Source organism: Protopterus annectens, chromosome 14.part0 (assembly GCF_019279795.1).
Source record: "Protopterus annectens isolate FY-2018-M chromosome 14.part0, PAN1.0, whole genome shotgun sequence".
Classification (NCBI taxonomy): domain Eukaryota; kingdom Metazoa; phylum Chordata; order Ceratodontiformes; family Protopteridae; genus Protopterus; species Protopterus annectens.
The window spans coordinates 357,418,341-357,438,174 of NC_056748.1; the positions used below are offsets into that span (position 1 = coordinate 357,418,341).

At 37.7% G+C, this 19,834-nt stretch overlaps 1 protein-coding gene across 1 annotated transcript in view; it reads right to left on the reverse strand.

Moving 5' to 3' along the window:
• The window catches only part of GRK5 (G protein-coupled receptor kinase 5), a 1,993,659-nt gene that overhangs the window by 35,991 nt on the left and 1,937,834 nt on the right, over positions 1-19,834 (reverse strand). Inside the window, exon 13 of the mRNA XM_044056079.1 lies at positions 4,497-4,634. Within this exon, the coding sequence (XP_043912014.1) occupies positions 4,497-4,634 (138 nt within the window). The remainder of the gene's footprint in view (positions 1-4,496; positions 4,635-19,834) is intronic.

Here is a 19,834-nt window from a genome sequence, read left to right on the forward strand (position 1 = left end):
GTGGATAAAATACCCATAACCTGCCCTGATACACTTTATAGGGTTCTACACCTCAGGTCACTGGTTCATTTCACTGTGCACGGATTTTAGTGTTAAAATCACTGGTGGTGAAACAGACTGAATTGATGCTGACTATAGCATAATTCAAGGTATTTCCCTTTGTCAGTGGTTGTGCAGTTATTTATTTTATTTATTTATTTTACATTTGTTGACCAGAAGAGTCCAACTGGATACAAGTCCATTTTCAGTGGAGGGCCGGGGAGAAAAGCTCCAAGAGAAAACTTTTTTTTTTTTTTACAGACAAAACATACGTAAAAGAAAACACTTTGACATACAATACATTTTATAACATAGGATACATAATAATTAGTACTCTATGGTATTTACTTTTGAGGATAATACAAAGCACAACAGTCCTGGGATATATTGCTATCAGCACTAAAGAGTCAGAATGTGCAATAGTTTTGTAGTCTTAAGTAGGTAATGTGTTCTGAATTGGCTAGTGTGACAGTCTTAAGTTAAGTTCGGTAGTACATCAGAATTCTTTGGTGTTTAGGTATGTTTTTAAGTAATTAATAGAAACAAATTGAAGTATTAGCCAGGGGTGATGCAGGAACATAGTCAGTTATTCGTGAAGTGAATTTTGACTAGTTTCTTGAACTGGGTCGGGGATTTGTTGTGAGTTATATGGGCAGGAAGGAAATGTAGTGGCTATAGACTGATCTACCAGCTTCATTATGAAGTTAATATGCAAAAGGTCTGGGAGTATGGAGCAGAAGACCCCCTACATAAAATGATCTATATTAATAATTGTTTTAAGGTTTAAGTATGTTCTCCCTTGCCCACTCTTACTCATGGTGTTAACCCTAACACTGCCCTGGATTTTGTAGCTGGGGTTTACTTATATAGAACTTTTTAAGTGGGCAAGGTATTCAGTGTTATTTGATTCACTCTTAGTAGTGTTTCATGTATAGATATAGAAGCACACACACACACACTTATCACTATCTAGCTATATGTCTACATCATAAGTTCATAGGTTCATAGATTAGTACTAGGCTATCTGCCTGTGTGGGCCATTTTAAGCCTAGCCAAGTATGTCTTGTGAGAATCAAACCCTGCACCTTGTGTCTGTAAGGCAAACACCTTAACCATTAGGCCAACTTCCCCCACACACAATTATATAATTATCTGTCCATCTCTCTCTCTATATATATATATATATATAAATACAATATATAAAAACATATATATATATATATATATATATATATATATATATATATATACAATATATAAAAACATATATATATATATATATATATATATATATATATATAGAGAGAGAGGTATATACAATTGTGTGTGTGTGTGTGTGTGTGTGTGTGTGTGTGTGTGTGTATATATATATATATATATATATATATATATACACACACACACACACACACACACACACACACACACACACACACACACAGATATATATATAGAGAGAGCGATACAAAATCAAAATCAATGCCATCCAAGAGAGCATAAAACCTATAACACACACAAAAAAGGTTCCAGTGGAAAGTATAAAAGGTTACTCACACTGACCTGGTGAGTAAAGAATAAAACAGGTAGCATGGTTTAGCACACAATTTAATAAACACATCTAATGTTTTCAAGTATTGTACTTCAGGCAGACAGCAATACAGTCAATTACTTCCAGTGTCAACTTTAGCTAACACACATTCTGACATGTGTATTCACAGGACTCTTGTCATATTTGCATCCACTTGCTGTACATTTTTCATTGTAGGAATCTGGTGAGAAGTAGGATATTTGCTTTATGAAAAAATAAGAAGAGTCAAAAGCTACAGTTTGTCTGTTTGTCATGGAAGCCTAACACAAAACTTACTATCTCCTACAAGATGGGGGCTAAAGTGAGCTTTAATAGAATACATTTATCACATGTAGTTAATAAAACCCGTCAAAAACTAGATACATTATACTGAGTAAAAAACCTACCTCACTGACAAATGACATTTAATTTCTCCTTTCTTTCTGTTCTCTCTCCTCTGCGCTATCCCTGTCTTCACTAACCTTAAAGTTTCACAACTATCAAAACTTGAACAATGTTATAATAAAATAGCAAATTATAACAATAGAACTCACTACTGTCTACATCTCAAAATAAAACTGGTTGGGGCTACCACATCAACTTGCTCTTACTCAGCTAAGTACAAGTACAACATACCGACGTCATTATAAGCCAGAACGTTGCCCAGCATTTAACAACCTAATGCAACACTACTCCTCCAAAAGAATTGTGCATCCTAGAGTAGAATCACTAACCACTAGAACTAAATCATCTACTAACACAGGTGATTCTCTGTATTCAGTGTATCTAAACTATGGAACCACATCCACTCAGAATGTTAACTAATTTAAAACCCAACTAAAACTTCATCTAGCAATGGATCTATTGCAGTGTATCTCCAGGACAAATGCCACTGTAATCTTCAGCTTGCCATATTATCAAACCATCCCAGGGGTTCAAGAAAGGACCTATGTTTCACACCATAAAGGACCTGGTCCCGCAATGCAGTATTTTGTGCTTCAGAGACTTGTTTAGCTGCAACGAGAAAAGACCTCATTATCAGATATTTCCATGTCTCTGAATTGCAGTTAACTACCGTGAGTATGCAAATCATTGATGATCTGCACATCACTGTAGTTCACTGTTGCGGCCACATTGTGTAGGCATATGCTTCACCCCCATCAGTCATTCCCCTACACATGAAGTACACATTCAAACACACACACACACACACACACACACACACACACACACACACACACACACACACACACACACACACACACTCTCTCACGCTACAGTCCCCATACCTGCCGCTGAGTTTGGTCTGCCCTCTCATGCTGCAAGTCATATCTCTGGCATCTAACATTTTCCCCCACCCCCTAATGTCTGTGCTAGTTTAGGTGCCCTTACGGCACAAGTGTGGTATCCATCATGGTTAATGGTTCTCCCTGTACCAGATATTAGTGTACATGGCTGTAGATGAACATGGTCTTTTGACTGTGCTCACTACAGCAATGTGGTAGTGTCCACCATGCTGATTTACATATCTAAGGGATTTATGAGCTACTTGGTACATACATGCCATCCTGGAGGTGGTTCTTGGAGACACAGAGATAGAGAGAGAGAGAGAGAGAGAGAGAGAGAGAGAGAGAGCACATGGCTAATTAAGATACGCCACTGCCTCATTAGCATACTGCATGACCATGGATCATGCCCTACGTGGTGCACCTTTGTGCTACAGGTACCGTGTTAGGGCTGTATCTGAATTCAAAAGGGTTACCACAACATGTACACAATGTGTACATGTTGCAGCAACCTTCATGAATCCCCCCATTTCTCTTCATTCAGAATCCTATGCTCCCAAGCAGTCTTCACCAACATCTGAATAGCTTTACTAGCATATCCCAAAATATACATAGTTTTGTGACACTGCCCGTCACCCCACCCCTGTACTCCTAATATAAACCTTATGATAGGCATATATAATTGTCTCTGAAGCTACTTAATAACCCCATTTCTTAACTACAACATTAACAATTTCTGCCCTACTGAGTACCTTGCATCACTTCCATGTCTTTGAGTTTCTAATCATTAAAATCTTTTCCCTATTTGACAAATACGTAACATACTTTTTCACGTTTAACATCTGCTAAATGTATAAGTATCTCTTATACTGGAATATTTTCCTTTATTTCAAAGGAATGTAATCTATGTATAACTATTAATGTATATTACTTAATGTCTCTTCATGCCTATAACTGAATGTCTGTTTAAAAATGTTTGTAATATGGTGGACCTTTTCTCCCTGGATCTGAAAAGGAGTTTTTGACTAAACCTAGTCAGACAAACCCAGTAAACAAAAGTAAAATAAAAAAATAGTATTAAATCTGTTAGTATAGGGAAGAAACCTGGCACTTGACTGCAATTAACTCTGACTTTTAAAGATTATGTGTGACAGAATCATGCAGCTATGTTTCATAAAGATTAACAAATTTCAAAAAAACTAATGAAAACGAATCAGTTATTCTTGTTTTGGGAAGTTGATAGAAGAGTTCTTATTAGAGTCTGCAGTGATGTGAATAATACTAGCAATGTTTGCAATTAAAACAAGAGACCATGGAGCATAAACCCATAACCATAAAATAGCATGTACACATCAGATTTAGAAAAACAGACCTCTAGTTTTCCCTTTATTTTGTACATAACAAGTATTATGTACCCATGTAAAACATACATTTGTTTTGCTTATAGACCATATCACTGGGTATTATTTATTAAGCACTTTCAATGTTCTACGTGTATAATTTATCGAAAAACTGCAATGAAGCACTTAAAATAGATGGGAAAATAAAAATAAAACTCAAATGAGAATTTAATAAAAATGATCCTGCACTCCACAAATACTTACATCTGGTACAAAGGGAGGATCCATCTTTCCAGCTTCTAAACGTTTAAAGTTAATAGTCCTAAAAAATGGATGCCTCTTTACTTCCAGTGCTCCTTCACCTTTACAACCCAATCTCTCCTTCATGTCTTTGGTTAATAACTACAGTGAAAAGAAATGCACACATAGATTAATATTATCATTATAAAAAATGTACACTGCAGTGTAAGGCACTAAGTAATATTCATGATGCTACTATCAGCTTTTTTTGCTTTTTAATATAACATTATGATGCCATTCATGAGAAAATATACCACATAATGTATCTTCACTAAATAAGACACAAAGGGTGGGATTCACAGACAGGATGCATAGTGTTTACATACTACACAAGGGATGCAGTTAATACCTGTCTTACACTTATGCAGTCCTGCTGGAGTGTATCTGCAGAGGGTATAGTGAAGCAGATTCGCTCTGCTCAGATTGTTGATCCAGGCATGTAGTCTGTGTGTAGGTGTGTATGTGAGAGTAGATCTGTGTGTTTGTGTGCTCGTAGGTGCAGGAACAGCATGTACTGTTTCTGAATGTTGGATGACTGCTGATATAAAGTATGTTGTTGGCACTGCATGTGTGTCTGTGTGTGTGTGTGTGTGTCTGTGTGTGCGTGCGTGTGTGTGTCTGTGTGTATGTGTGCTTTCATGTGTGTGTGCGCAAGTGTTTATGTGTGCACATGTTGTATATGACTGTCTGTATAGGTATGCACATGTGTGTGCATATATGTATATATATATCTCTGTGTGTGTGCATCTCCTTATTTGTGTCTGCACCTATGTGTGGTCTCCTCTATATAACAGGGAAGGCTGAGTAGAGCAGAACCATGAACTACAGTCTCTCTACTCTATCCAGAATTCTTTTTGAGATACCCACTGGGGTAAGTAAATTAAGCAGGTTATGCCTATGCGTCTGTGTGTGTGTATATGTGAGACTGAGTGGTCATAAGTGTAATGTGTCATTTTGCATTTGTATACGTGTGTCTCTTTGGGGAGGGACAAGTGTGTGTTCTTTTGTCTGGTCTTTAATAGCCTGTGCTACTTTGGGATTCCAAGGTGTTAAACTAAGCAGATGCTTAACCTGCTCATATGAGCAATTTATAGCCATACATATTAATTGCTAACATCATCCAGTGCCATTTAGGCAATGCATGACTATGAATCTCATTATACTAAAGCAGTGAAACTCAGCATATCATTGCAGTGTGACTTCTGCTGATACACAACTATTTTCAATGTACAAATTATTTAGAATGCATATATTTGGATAATTACAGTGGTAACTAAAATCAAGTTAGAAGGGATGTTAGGCTTCCTCCAAGTTCTACACAATCATCTTTGCCACCCTTTATCATAAGGATAAGAAAACAGTAAGATATGTTTACATTTATATTTAATGTTTTAATTATACCAGTCAAGCTACCTGTTTGTCTCTCTCTCTCTCTCTCTTTGTTTAAACATAATTTAGATGACTAGATGAGATTTTTTATAAATTTACTCCAGGACTGACTGGTACAGCCCTCCTAGAGAAATGAAGGTTCAGCTTATGGGAGGGTACTTCTAAGATATAAATAGTCATAAGACTCAATGGCATTGAAATTTCATTAATCTTTGCAGATAGAGTCCAATAGGACTGCATAAGTGTAATATTATTTGTTATGCCTGGTACATGTATCTGTATTTTTACAATGCTATTCTCGGTATATGTAATTGTACTTTAACTCATGTTATTTCTGGAGCTTTTATCCTTGGTCCAGTTGGAATTTCCCGGTAAACAAATGTAAAATAAAATAAAATAAAATAATAATAAAATAATAAAATCTATGAACCTAACAATCCATCTATCTATGCATCTAGCATTTACTATGATCACTGCTACTGTAGACTTAGCTATATGGGTTATATCCTGCCAAGGATATAACAGCCAGCCAGCTTCCAAAGCTTCAGGGCACCTTCCATGCACCCAAACTTTCAAGCAGGTCGGGCTGAGCTGACTAAAAGATAAGTTCGGACAAAAAGCCTTTCAGAGTTTTCCTTCTGGCAGAGAAGGGGAGGCTCAGCCCTGAAAGGCCAATGCTAGAAATAACAAAAAGACATGTCCACACTCTGGCATAAAAAAACATACCAAAAACAAGGGAGAAGAAGGGAGGGAGTAGCTACTGCAGCAGTGATCATTTGAACATATACTGTTACAGTAAGTTAATCTTATACAACTATACTAAGTTCTTCATACGAGTAGATTACCACAGCTAACTACATTTTGGAGGTGGAAAGAGAAGGGTCCAGGAGCCCTTGGAGAATGGTCCTAGCAAATCATGATCTAGACCTAGAGAAGTAATCAAGCTTATAGAGCTCTATAAAGTATGTACAGAGGATCACCCTCTAGAGAATTTCTAGTATCTAACTCTTCCCAAAAAGCTACACAAGAAGCCAAGGTCCTTTTAAAGTGGGCCTTGACCCTCCCTGGAACAGATTTGTCATGGTGAGTATAACAAATGGTAATAGCCCTAGAAAGCCATTTGGAAATAGTCTGGTTTGACATTGGTTGCTCCTCCTTTTTACCTGCACAAGAAATGAACAATTGATCTGATGATCTGAAAGATTTAGTTCTGTCAAGATAGTATCTGAGTTATCTGTGGCCATCCAAGTTTGGAGTATCCTTTCTCCCTCATTTTTAGGTTCAGAAAAGAAAATAGGGGAATAGATAGTTTGACTTAAAGTAAACTTGGATAGCACTTTAGGCATAAAAGAAGGATTAGTTCTCAAAGAAACCCTGTCCTTGTGGAAAATGAGGTAGGACTGACTCACTCTAACAGCTTGCGACTCAGATATCCACCTTGCAGAGATCAGAGCAATCAATAAAACTGTTTTCCATGTTAACAACCTGAAATTAGACAGATTAGCTGATCCAAATGGAGCAAGTGTTAGTTTCTCTAACACAAACTTAAGATCCCAAAGGAGGGGCCATTGGTTTACTTGGGGGCCTCTTATGCAAAATTCTTTTCAAGAACATTTTGACATGTGACTGCCTTGAAAAAGGGGGATACATGGCCAGGCATGCTGAAATGGCTGTTAATGGACCTTGACAGAAGAATAAGCACGGCCATAGGATAGTAACTCGCACAAATATTGTAAAACCAGAGAACAACTAGCCCTGAATGGGTGCTGGTTATGTTGATGCCACCAACTAGAAAACTTTTTTCATTTCCTAATAAATTATTTTCTAGTAGCAGGCTTTCTTGTCTCCATTAGTACCTGCTGCACATCCTCAGAAAACAGGTGCCTAAAAGGAATTAAGACCCTAACATCCGGGCAGTTAACTAAACATGACTGATGTCAGGGTGCATCAAACACCCCTGTTCTTGTGCGAGTAGATCCATTCTGTGAAGAAGCATGTGGTAATTTCCTCTGGCCATTTCCAAATTGAGGGAGTACCATGATTGCGTGGGCCACAGTGGAGTTACCACAATGATCTTGGGGGATTCCTTCTCAATCTTCAGAAGTATCCTGGATATTAGTGGAAAGCATACAGGAACATTTCTGTCAAAAGAAAAGAAAAGGCATCTGTCTTCCAAGCCTTCCTGCATGGAGTCCAGAAACAGAATTTTGTCAGTTGATTGTTCACAGAGGAGGTAAAGTGATTTACTTCAGGAACTCCCCACAGATGGATCAAATCTTGGAAGTTCCCCTGATCTAGTTTCTATTCATGAAGGTCTGCCTTGATTCTGCTCTGTTTGTCTGCCACGCAGTTTTGGTCTGATGGAATGTAGGATGACTGTAGAGTGAGACACTGTTGTAAAGCTACATGCCAAACTAACATGGTTAATCTGAAAGTGAGTATGACTTGCTTCCCCCTTGCTTGTTGATGTACCACATCGCTGTGGTATTGTCTGTAAACACTTGAAGAGCTGCCAGGGACCCAAGATGGTTTTAAGAATGGAGTGTCTTGATCAGGGCAAACATCCCCTTTATATTTAATTTATTTATGTTTATGTCTTTATATCTGTCATTGGTTTCCCACGCCCCCTGCACTTTTACCTCTCCTAAAACTGCTCCTCAAGCAAAGTCTGAAGCATCTGTGGTGACTGACTGCTTTGGACCAGGGAGGGAAAAAAGGAGAACTTGATTTAAGGATATCTGTTTTCTCCACCAAGTGATTTCTCTTCTGACAAACCTCAGTATGGACATCTGAAAAGATAAATGGTGTTGAAACTGGGATCAAAAAGATTTCTGAAAAATCACTGTATCTTTCTCATGTGGAGTCTTGTCAGGGGTATCATGAGAATCATAGATGCCACAAGACCCAAAATTTGGAGGTATTCCCTCACAGTGACTGAAGTCTGAGTGGAAAAGCTTAGAAATATATCTAAATAAAGATCTATTTTCTTTCTGTGGAAGAAACACTCTTTGAACTGAGGTGTCTTGCTTTCATCCCAGAAACACAACCCTGTGAAATCAAAAAAGACTTTTGAATGCTGTCATGGAATACCACCTTGTGTAAGAGATCTTTCACCCAGGAGACAGATTCCTGACATTTGGAAAAAGCCTCTGCAAAGATAAGCAAGTTGTCTAAAAATGGAAAAATGTGGATACCCCCGTAGTCTGCAATGAACTATAATTGGAGCTACATACTTTGTGAACACTCTTGGTGCATTGGATAGTCCAAAGGGAAAGGCAGGAACTGATATTGTAATCCAGGCACACAAAACCTTAAGAAATGCTTGAAATCTGGATGAATATGAATGTGATGATAAGCATCTATTAAGTCTACTGATACCAGGAAATGTGAAAGAGGAAGAAGAGGAAATAGGTTGTGAAGTGACATTATTTTGAATATGAGCACTATCACAGACAGGTTTAGGAAAGAAAGATCCAGAACTGGTCTCCAAGAGTTTTCTTTCTTTGGGACTAGGAACATCCTTGAATAAAACCACTTCCACACCTGGGAAGGAATAACTGGTTCTATCACTCCTTGGGACAGCATGGGATGAAGAACAGGTGGAAAAAAACAGTCTGATCTGCAGGATGAGGAATGACCCCCTGGAAAGGAGGAATTTCCTCCCACTGCCATCTGTAACACTGATGAATGATTTTCAAAACCCATTTGTCTGAAACAATCTGTTGCCAAAGAGAAAAGTGGAGATTTTGACTTTCTGGAAAATAAAAAAGGTCAGGATGAGACAGGGTCACAAGATGTCTTGAATAGTAATTCAGACTTGTTGGAGTGTCCTTGGTTTTGGGAGATCTGAGTCTTCTTTTTGGAACCTCCTTGCTACTTCTTAAACGTCTGTTTACCTGAATGCTGTTGAGTCTGTTTATTTTGTATTTTGCCGAAACTGGATGAGAAGAAAGATAATCCCTCGAGCAATTTGGAAAAGGAGGGCTGAAAAATCATATTGTTCCCTTCATCACACTTTTTCATCACTTCTGCAGCAGACAGGCCAAATGCTAAATCTCTATCCATGGGAGAATTTAAAATCTCATTTTTTTAACCTCAGCTGGAAGGTTCTGAGAATGTAGCCAACAAGCCTCCTTAAAACCGTACTAGTGGCTATAGCCACACTGCAAACAATGAGCAGCGACCTGTGCAGTAGAAGAGACTAAGTCATTTAAACGTTCCTCGTGCTTTCATGATATGTCAGAATAAACTTTAATATATCAGCCTGACAATTTAAAATTCTGAAATTTAAAGTTGTAGTATACACTTTTTCCATACCTATCAATAACTTTCTCATAGCTATTAGAAAAAGTAGGATTGGAATTAACCAAGTGCCTTAAAGCAGATGAATCAACTACAGCTACAGCTGCTGGATCAGGTTTGGGAATAGTATATAAAAATGTTAAAGACTAAGGAACTTTATACATCCTATCTGCCCTTTTAGTGACAGCTAGCTGACTATCAGGAAAACTGCAGGTAGTAAGACACACATCCTTTAAAGCAGACATGACAGGAGGAATGGGTGTAGCTTCTGAAAAATCTTTCTGTAACAACTCATAGTTTTTTTTTTTTTTTTTTTTGAGGAACTGAGAAACCTCAGTGTTCTCTCACTGAAAATAATGGGACATTCCAGCAATAATCTCAGAGAAAGATAATTCCCTCATAGGGAGAATTAGAAAAAGAGCTCTCCTCTGCGTCTGAATCAGAAATCCAAGGACAGATCTCTGACTATGTCCCTGTATCGTCCTGTTCAGATTCAGAATCTTGAATCTCTTCAGGATAAAGGCATCCCTCATTCTTTTATCAGAAGCTACACTGCAAGAAGGATCAATAGCCTGAATCAAACTCTGAGCCAGTCCCAGTAAATTACTCCTATCCAAAGAAATTTGAGGAGGAATAGATACATGCTTTGTTTTCTGTTTCTTTACAAACTGGAAAAATGAGGTTAACCATGTTACTAATGGCAGCTACTGCTTCCTCAGGGATGGGCACAGCATTCTGCCACAACAGGGAAACCTTCCCCTTATAAAAGTGAGGGGACCCCAACAGCCGCAGATGATGTGGCTGACTCTAGGGGCCTCACTGGCTGTAGGTGCTACACCAGAGGGATCCAATGTAAAAGGTGAGAGTCTGAGGTGCAATAAATGGCCACCTACAGCTGAGGCAAACTGCAAGCCTGCAGTGGTGACAAAAGCTGTTGGCTTGACTTTCTCTTTTTGTGGCTGGAAGAAGGACTGACTATGAGAGTGATAATCTGTTAAATAGTCAAGCCAAAAACAGTGCCTCTATCCTGGGGAAAACAAGAAGCAATGCCAGTAAAATTACCAGTGCATAAAAGTTACTTTTTTGGCAAAGTAACACAGGAAAAAGGACTTTTAAACACTGTGGCAGCCCCGCAACCTTAAAATAAATGCAATTTCTCCACAGAAAATAATTTATAAGTTAGATAACACTACTTTTAAAATGATCGTAACAATGAGTGATCTGTTTAAAAGTACGTTACAGTTTTGAGACAATCTGTTAAACACAACACTCCTAGCTTTAAATTAACATTTTTTAAGATGAAAGTAATAGATCATTAGTATAAAATAAGAAAATGGAAGTTTTTTTTCCTCAAAGGGAACTTATCTGTCCTTCTAAGGAAATAATAAGCTGACTATCAATCCTCAAAAGCCTCAGAAGAGTGTACTCTTTGATGGCAGTAAAGCTCTGAAGGCCTTTGCTCCCAAACCTGTCTTTTAGTCCTCTCAGTGTGAGCTACTTGACAGTTTGGGTGCTTTGAAGCTGCCCTGAAGTTTTGAAAGCTGGACAGCTGTTATATCATTGGCAGGATATAACCCATACAGCAATGATCATGAAGAACATAGGGATGCTATGTTCTGGAAGTTAGTGTTCAATTCTAAAAGACCTGGTTATGCTCCTGCAACTGCATGTGGTATTGTGAGCTTATTGTGAACTTATTATATGCCTAGGCAGTCAGTCATACAACTGGATGAAACACAACAGTGTGACTGCCATTTTGTCATGACCATCCCTCTGAGATGTCCCTGTATTAAAGGATGCCCATGATTTTTACTCAGAACTTTGCTCTGCCTCCCTAAAATGGATTACTTTGGGAGCAAAGGTGGTAGATTAGTGTTATAGACTTCTTTTACTGCAGAAAATGAGTGTTAATTCACATTCTATTAACTTCTCAAAGTAATACTAAAAATGTTTAAAAAACTGTGCCTGATTATTCCTTAGGGTGGCCGCGGTGGTGCAGCGGTTAGCATTGCTGCCTCACAGCAAGAGGTTCTCCAGTTCGATGCTCAGCTGGGGTGCCTTCTGTGCGAAGTCTGCATGTACTCCCTGTGGTCACATGGATTTCCTCCATGTGCTCTGATTTCCTCCCACATCCCAAAGATATGCTGTAGGTGGATTGGACACTCTAAATTGGCCCTAGAGTTGAGTGCATGCATGTGTGTGCCTTCTGTGGAAGGTTGGGTGCCGGGCTGGCAACTCAACACCGTAAAAACTCCAATGCCAATCAGATCTGCTGTGGTGACCCCTAACCGGGAATAAGCCGAAAGAAGAAGAAGAAGTGCCTGACTATTCCTTATTTCTGGATTTGCCCAACTCTGAAGGCTAGAGGTTGACTGAGTGTAGACCTTGCTGACTCTCTGAAATTGCTATATCCCCCGCACTGAGATGTAGCAATAGTAATGTTGCTAAAAATTAAAGGAAGTGTTGGGGGTCTCCTATGCAAAGGAGGCTGGAAATCTCCGGCCCACCTTAATGAGTTCACAGGTTACCCTTACAGACAGTGATACTCTAATAATGCACATTTTGCAGGACCAGCTTAATTTCAAATTGATACAATAACATGAACAATAACTATGTTAAAAAGTAAGACCAGGGTTGGCAAAGGATTATACTGCATGTGAAAATGAAAACACAAACCAGATTCTGTATACACAATCCAGATGCATAACAGAGGGATGACCCAAGCTAGGACTCATGATGTACTATACAATCAGACATAAAAGCAATGTAAAGAACTACGATCATACAAATAAAATGACAGTATGACAAAAACTCTGAAACATAGTCTTCTATGCTGATGTAACTGAAATCCCCTTCTACACTGGAGGTGGAAGCTGGTCTTTCCACTCATCTGATGAGGGACAGCATTAGTTCAGCAGTCGCTTCACAGGTGAGGGGCACTGTTGAGTTGTGAGAATGGCAATATGCTAATTGTGTTTGCTCTCAACTGAAAAATGGTTAAAATTTGCTTCAATCAGTAGCTTAAGTATATACAGTTAAGAATTATGCAAAGTTTATATGCTATTGCATGGTTGCTGTGGCTGAATTACAAATTATGCACTGTTCGACTGGCACTGCATGGCTGTTGTGATTGAATTAAGAATTATGCACTGTTCCAATGCCACTGCATGGCTGCTTTGACTGAATTAAGAATTATGCATTGTTCGAATGCCACTGCATGGCTGCTGTGACTGAATTAAGAATTATGCAGTGTTCCAATCCCACTGAACCACTGCTGTGGCTGCTGCTAACTTTGTTTCCTGTGGATAAATTGTATGCAGCATGTGGTGAACTGAAAATGGTTTTGCATGTTTATATCTGTCTCACTGTCTGCAAGATATAAATATGTTAAAGTTTATCTTGGAAAGACCTGTTAAGACACACAATGACAATTTGTTTTCAATGTTGCAGTGGAGTTCTACAAAATGCAGAGTAAGTGAATGTAATTGCATCAATCCATCTATCCATTTTCTAAACTGATTATCATTGTGAGACTCAAGTTTAAATAGAACAAACATTGTTGGATTCAGGATGATAATTCTAAAATAGATGAAGGATGAATTAACAGTGCCCTCTCAAAATGAAAATTTTATAAAATTTGTTATAACTACACAGATGTTTGCATCAAACATGGTATAAATCCAGTGCATGCAAAATTAGATTTATTATTTATTGGTAACATAGGTTCCTAACTAGGTACTAGGCTATCAGCCTAAGGGCCTAAGTAAGCCTAGCCAACAAGGTTCCCTGGCTTACACCACCCAAGAAAGTTCATTTCCTGTGCCCCTGTTGAGCAGAGCCACAAAGGTGATCCCCAGGGTGTATTTACTATTTCCCATCCACTCATCAAGATTTTTCTTGAAGAGTGCTAATCAGGAACTTTGCTTGACAATATAGATGGGTAGCTTGTTCCAGAGTATATGAAGTCTCTGGGACAGGAATCTATCCCTCCAGCATGTCCTGTTTATCGTGGTGACAAGATTTAGGTCCCTAGAGCATGTAGCTCGGAGGGATTGGGATTTCTTTAGGTGCAGCATGTCCAACAACTCTGGGTTTTACATAGCTTTATATGTTAGGAAGAGCTCTCATTGGGGTAGGCAATATGCTACAGAGTAAAGCTGGAGTTTTTTTGAGACAGTCAGTGTAGGGAATCTGTTTGAGGCCAGTAATCCTCTTTGTGAGGTACTTCTGTGGCCTTTCCAGCTGCTGCAGATGTCTTGTGAGGTACATTCTAAAAGGGGAGATGTACTCTATAATGGGTCTAATGAGTGCCGAGTAGAGGGGAACAATGACCTCTTTTTTCCTGGATGAGAACCATTTTGTGATGAGGTATGCCACATAGAAGGATTTCCTGACTACTGTGGCGATGTGATTGCCAAAGGAGAGACTACTGTCCACCTGGGTCCCAAGGTCTCTTATCACACATTCGGCGTTAAGTAGACTGCCATTTATGTGGTAGTTCATGGGTACAGAGTTTTCACCAAAGGGGATGACAATGCACATTTTGGTATTGAGCTTGAATGTGAACTTGTTTGGCAGCTTAGGCTGAATTCCTACACTCCCCCTGGTTTAAACGAGGTCACATCTTTGACTTGTATTTTAAAGTTGAGAAGTCTATTGAGGTGACATATACAGCATTTCATTTCATATTAGCAAAATGTAGCAACTGTTGTAGTTTATTCCTGTTTTCCGTCTTGAGTTCCTTTGCACATCTTTATAGTCTAGTACTAAAAATTTGTTTTTAAATTTTTCAACATTTTTAGAACACAGATCCTCTAAGGTCTTAGAACTTAGTTTACTGTATGTATTTGTACTTTTAGGTATTTGACAACCTATTCATAGTTATTGACATTTTTGCTTCAGATACTGTCACCTCTTGGTATTGTGAGCAGTAGTCTGTTGTTATTTATTTTTTATTTTATTTTATTTTACATTTGTTGACCGGGATAGTCCGACTGGATGCATGTCCATTTTTAGCGGAGGCCCGGGGAGAAAAGCTCCAAGGGAAAGCAGTTATAAACAGTTATATTTGTACTCATTTCATACTTATTATTATTATTATTATTATGTTCTTTTCTTCTTTTACACTTCAAGCATATATTTAAAACTATGTTTTCCTACATTTATGCTTTTCATTCAGTATTTCTGTACTTTATGTTAGAGTACAGTTTTGCATTTTGTTTTTTCTAAAATGAAAGTTTTAAACAGAAGTTTTAAATGAATGATCTTATTTTGCTGACATGAGCTTTTTTAACACACGAAAAAGGTTTTGATGCAGAACACTTTTAATTATTTAACTTAGTATTTAATTAGTTAATTGACTGGTGGCTGAATTCAATTACTGTGCTTTGCTTTGGCGCCTTTTTCATTTTAAAACTGTCTATGAAGTTTTTTTTCTTTTGTCTGACGAAGTCTTCCAAAGGTGGAAGACGAAAAGCACTTCACATTAAACTTTTTTGGAGTTATTCTAGCCAGATCGGAGCCTGTGTTGTTTTTTTCGTTTTGGAGAGTTTGTTATTCCAGTTATTTTCAAGTATAAGAGATTGCGTTACACATCAGTAACACGTGATATTCAACATTAAAGTCTAACTGACCAAATACTTTGCAGTCAGACATTGAACAGCTCATACAATCAGCAAAATAAGATTTGGAGCTGACTGTTGCTCAGATGACCAGATTCTCATTTCAAAGTTGACAATCAAAATAAACCAAACAAGAAATATATTGAGGCCAACTAGATATGAGCTCAACAGTATTCTGTAAGCTTACCAGCAAAAAATAAAGAACAAAGATTGATGAACAGCATGATGAAGCATTAATAAGGATATTCAAAAACACAAGAGAATATGGGCTGACAATGAACAGTGAAATGATTATTTAATAAGCCTAATACACTTGAACTTTAAGGATTAATATTCTCTGAAAGAGGGATACATATGATTCAGTAACTGTAAAAACAAATATATGTCACCACCTGCAAACAAAGAAATAGTAACATGCTTAATAGCTTCAACTAATTATAGCTTAAGATTTAAGAAAGAGTACACAACTCTAGTTTGGTTAACAGCTTGGGTGTCTGTAAATCCTAGACAGGTAGGATGGAAGTCAGCAGCCACTGCTGGTTCACCCATCATGGGGGGGGGGTGGTGGTGGTGGCTTGGCTCACCGCTTAGGGTGACACCTAGACAGAGCACTAGGTGTTACCTAGTGGAGACTGATCCAGCTGAACATGTGCAGTCACAATGCATAGCACTAGTAATCCAAGGGAAATTCTGAATTTGAAGGCACACTTCCCCTTGCGGGGACTGTAACAGCAGGATTGGTAGAGTCGCTGAAGGGGAGAGTATGTTTCCAATGGAGACAGGATATTCTGTTCCCCAGGATTAGTAAACTGGCCTGCTCTTTACCTTCCAGCCCTTGCCAGGGATTAGTGAGTGGAACTCCTAGAGAGGAAGAAATAAGCTGCAGGGCTCTTGCCCAGCCTAGAACAAATGTTCTGATTGGGTGGTAGTCCTGAAGTCATTGAGCAAGGTCTGGGAGGAAGGAGACAAAGTAAAAGAAAGAATTGTAAAAGACTACAATAAAATCACTGCATGACTGAGACTGCTTATAGACAAAGACATGCCACATAAGTGACTTGAACAGCACAAAGAAGCCCTACAACAAGAAAGGCCTAAGCTAACCAGTAGTGATACCATATTCTCACCCACTGCACACACATATTTGAAGCTATGATGCTAGTTCTGTTAACCTAAGGATAATCCTGAGGTTGGTACAGGATGGCAATCAACATGTGAGCATTTAGACTACTAACTCATTGCCTGAAGTAGAAAAGGTACAACTACACTGACAGAGAAGCTCTATCCATTGTATGGACCCAGGAACATTTTACTCACCTAACAAAAACAATTAGAGATGGAATTGGACAGTGGCAGAATGTTTATCTGAGGTGTGATTATTTCTAATTGAAAACTCAACTGCAGTTGGGGAAATAAAACAATGGTAAAACAATTTTGGCTACATAAATACCTTGTTAAATTTACAGAGTATATTCATTAATCAGCACAAGTAAATACACCCTGTTACATTTACATTTGCACATGTAGTCATATAAGTCCAACACAGCATATTTGAAATGTTTAGGATATAAAACACAATAAAAAATTACAATGCTCCTCCCTTTTACAGTTTGGTATAAACCACAAAGGATAATATCTACAAAGGTGATAGCACTTTATTGTTTTGGATAAAAAAAATGTTAAGCTTATGGCCAAAACTGCAAACACCTTAGGGTTTAAGGCATTACAGTGTTTCTAATTGTTGTTAATTATTTTTAAGTGTTAAGTGGTTTTGTGTTTTGATTGGCTGTTCTTAATGGAGTTACAATGGGATGGTTATATAAGTGAATCATTTTTATGTGTTCTTTGTTTTGATGAAGTTCCAATTTTAGGGAACGAAAGCACTTAACATTAAATAAATGTTGGTTTTAGAGTTTATTTCATTGGCTGGCTTTTTCATCTACCTAGACTACCACAAATGTGTGCAGTTCTGGTTTGTTATCACCGTTTGGTTCTAAGTTTATGGCCAACACAGAAGAAAGACCCAAGAAATGTTTGTGTAAAAGGTATGTTTTGAAGGATTAAAAATTAAATAAATAAAAATAAAAATAAATAGTACACTAAAAGGTTCCACACACCCCCAAAAACAAGGTTCACACCAGTCGATCTGATGTTTAAACATGGACTGAGATATAAAATTCCATGTGTGAGTGACCTTTAAGAGTTGTATCGAGTTGGGACATAAGGAAAGAAATTAAGAAATCTACAGTTATGAGATATGCTGATTTAAAGAGAAAACACCACTGGAATAGCCAGAGACAAAGGTAGACCAAAGATTAGCATAAACTTGCATTTATTACTCGCTTTCATCCGAAACTTCTTCAGAAAAGACAAATGTATTTACTCACTAACAATACAAGTTTAGTTAAACAGAACCAATAGAAAATACACTTCAATTATGACATCATTAAAATCAATTAAGCAGGATAAAATCACAGAAAAAATGAACAATGTCAATGAATAATTTGTATTTTCTGAAGAAGTCTCTGATGAAAGCGAGTAATAAACGCAAGTTTACACTAATTTTTGGTCTACTTTGTCTTTGGCTATTCCAGTCGTATTTTATCAGTATTGGTTTTCCAGATATGCTGATTTTAGGACAGAGGCTAAAGGAAATAACTTTCAGGAGGGCACTGAAAAGTAGAGGACAGAACATTCATCATTCTTTAAAGGAAAACTCCACCTTCTCCTAACTCAACTCTTAGGTTGCTTATCTCCCTACAATATGATGCCAGTACTGTGGAGGTACCTGAAACCTGCTTTTACTTTATAAAACTTTCATTTCTTCACTTTGGTATTAAAGGAAAAGAAAGACCACCCACTCTCTTTTTAAGCTTAACTTCTCACATAAGTTGCAGAGGAATTTGTCTGCACATGCATGACATTCCACAGACAGAGAAATTTGTAGTCAAGAGCTCAGGCTGCTGTAAACAATACAGAGAGGTGTGAAACTATTTCCCATTGTCTTTATTGCAGAGAGAAAGACAACTTACACTGATTCACAGCTGCTTCTAATGTAGCCATGCCTTTCAAAGCAAAACAGAGCAATTAGATCAGTCAGTAGTTTAAAGGCAGTTGTCACCTCTTTTGACAAATTTATATAAGCACAATCACAGTATTGAAATGCTAAGCTTTAAACTTTAAATGTTTGTTGTTTATACTACATTGCATTTTAGGAAGACTTGAATGTAGTATCCAAGATGTCTATGACATTTAGAGAAAAGTCAAAAATTATTTTTTTCTTGTAATTCTTAAGAATCAACACATTTACCAAAATGTAGGGGGGAGGGGCTGTCAATTCATCTTGGACTACAAAAAGATATTTTGAACAAACGCCTGCAATATAGCAATTGCTCTAGTTGCAGCTGTATAATTTCTTAGTATACTACAAAACAAGCCCTGAGACACACACAAATGAGGACCATTCAAGAAATAAAAGAAGCAGTCTTGTTATAGACAGTATATAAGATGACAGTGACTGACACTAATCCCATTATATGTCAATGGAATAGGAATACACCACAACTTCCTTATGTCTAGCATGACTCATATAAAGCAGACTTGAAATGGATTATGGGAAAGAGAAAGGCATGAAGAAAAACACAATCACATTGATAAGTCAAGTCACATTAACAGCCATTTTCAGAAAGCATATTAAAATTCTATAAGAAGCAGTCAGAGTGATTTTGAGATGTTAAAATAACTTAGAAAACAGAGACAGAGTGAAAAAATAGATTTTTTTTAGTTGTAAGGTAGAGCTTTCCTTTAAGGGCAGTATACCACATCTTGTCCTACATATTAATGGCTCCTTGATTATGATATGCAGTTTAATTAGACAGTGTATATTTTTTAAACTTTTTTTTGATGAGCTGGCAATCTTTGACCACACTCCCAGCGCAACTACTGACACTCTTCCCAACACTGGTCATGTGGATGGAGGCTATTGTGATTGTT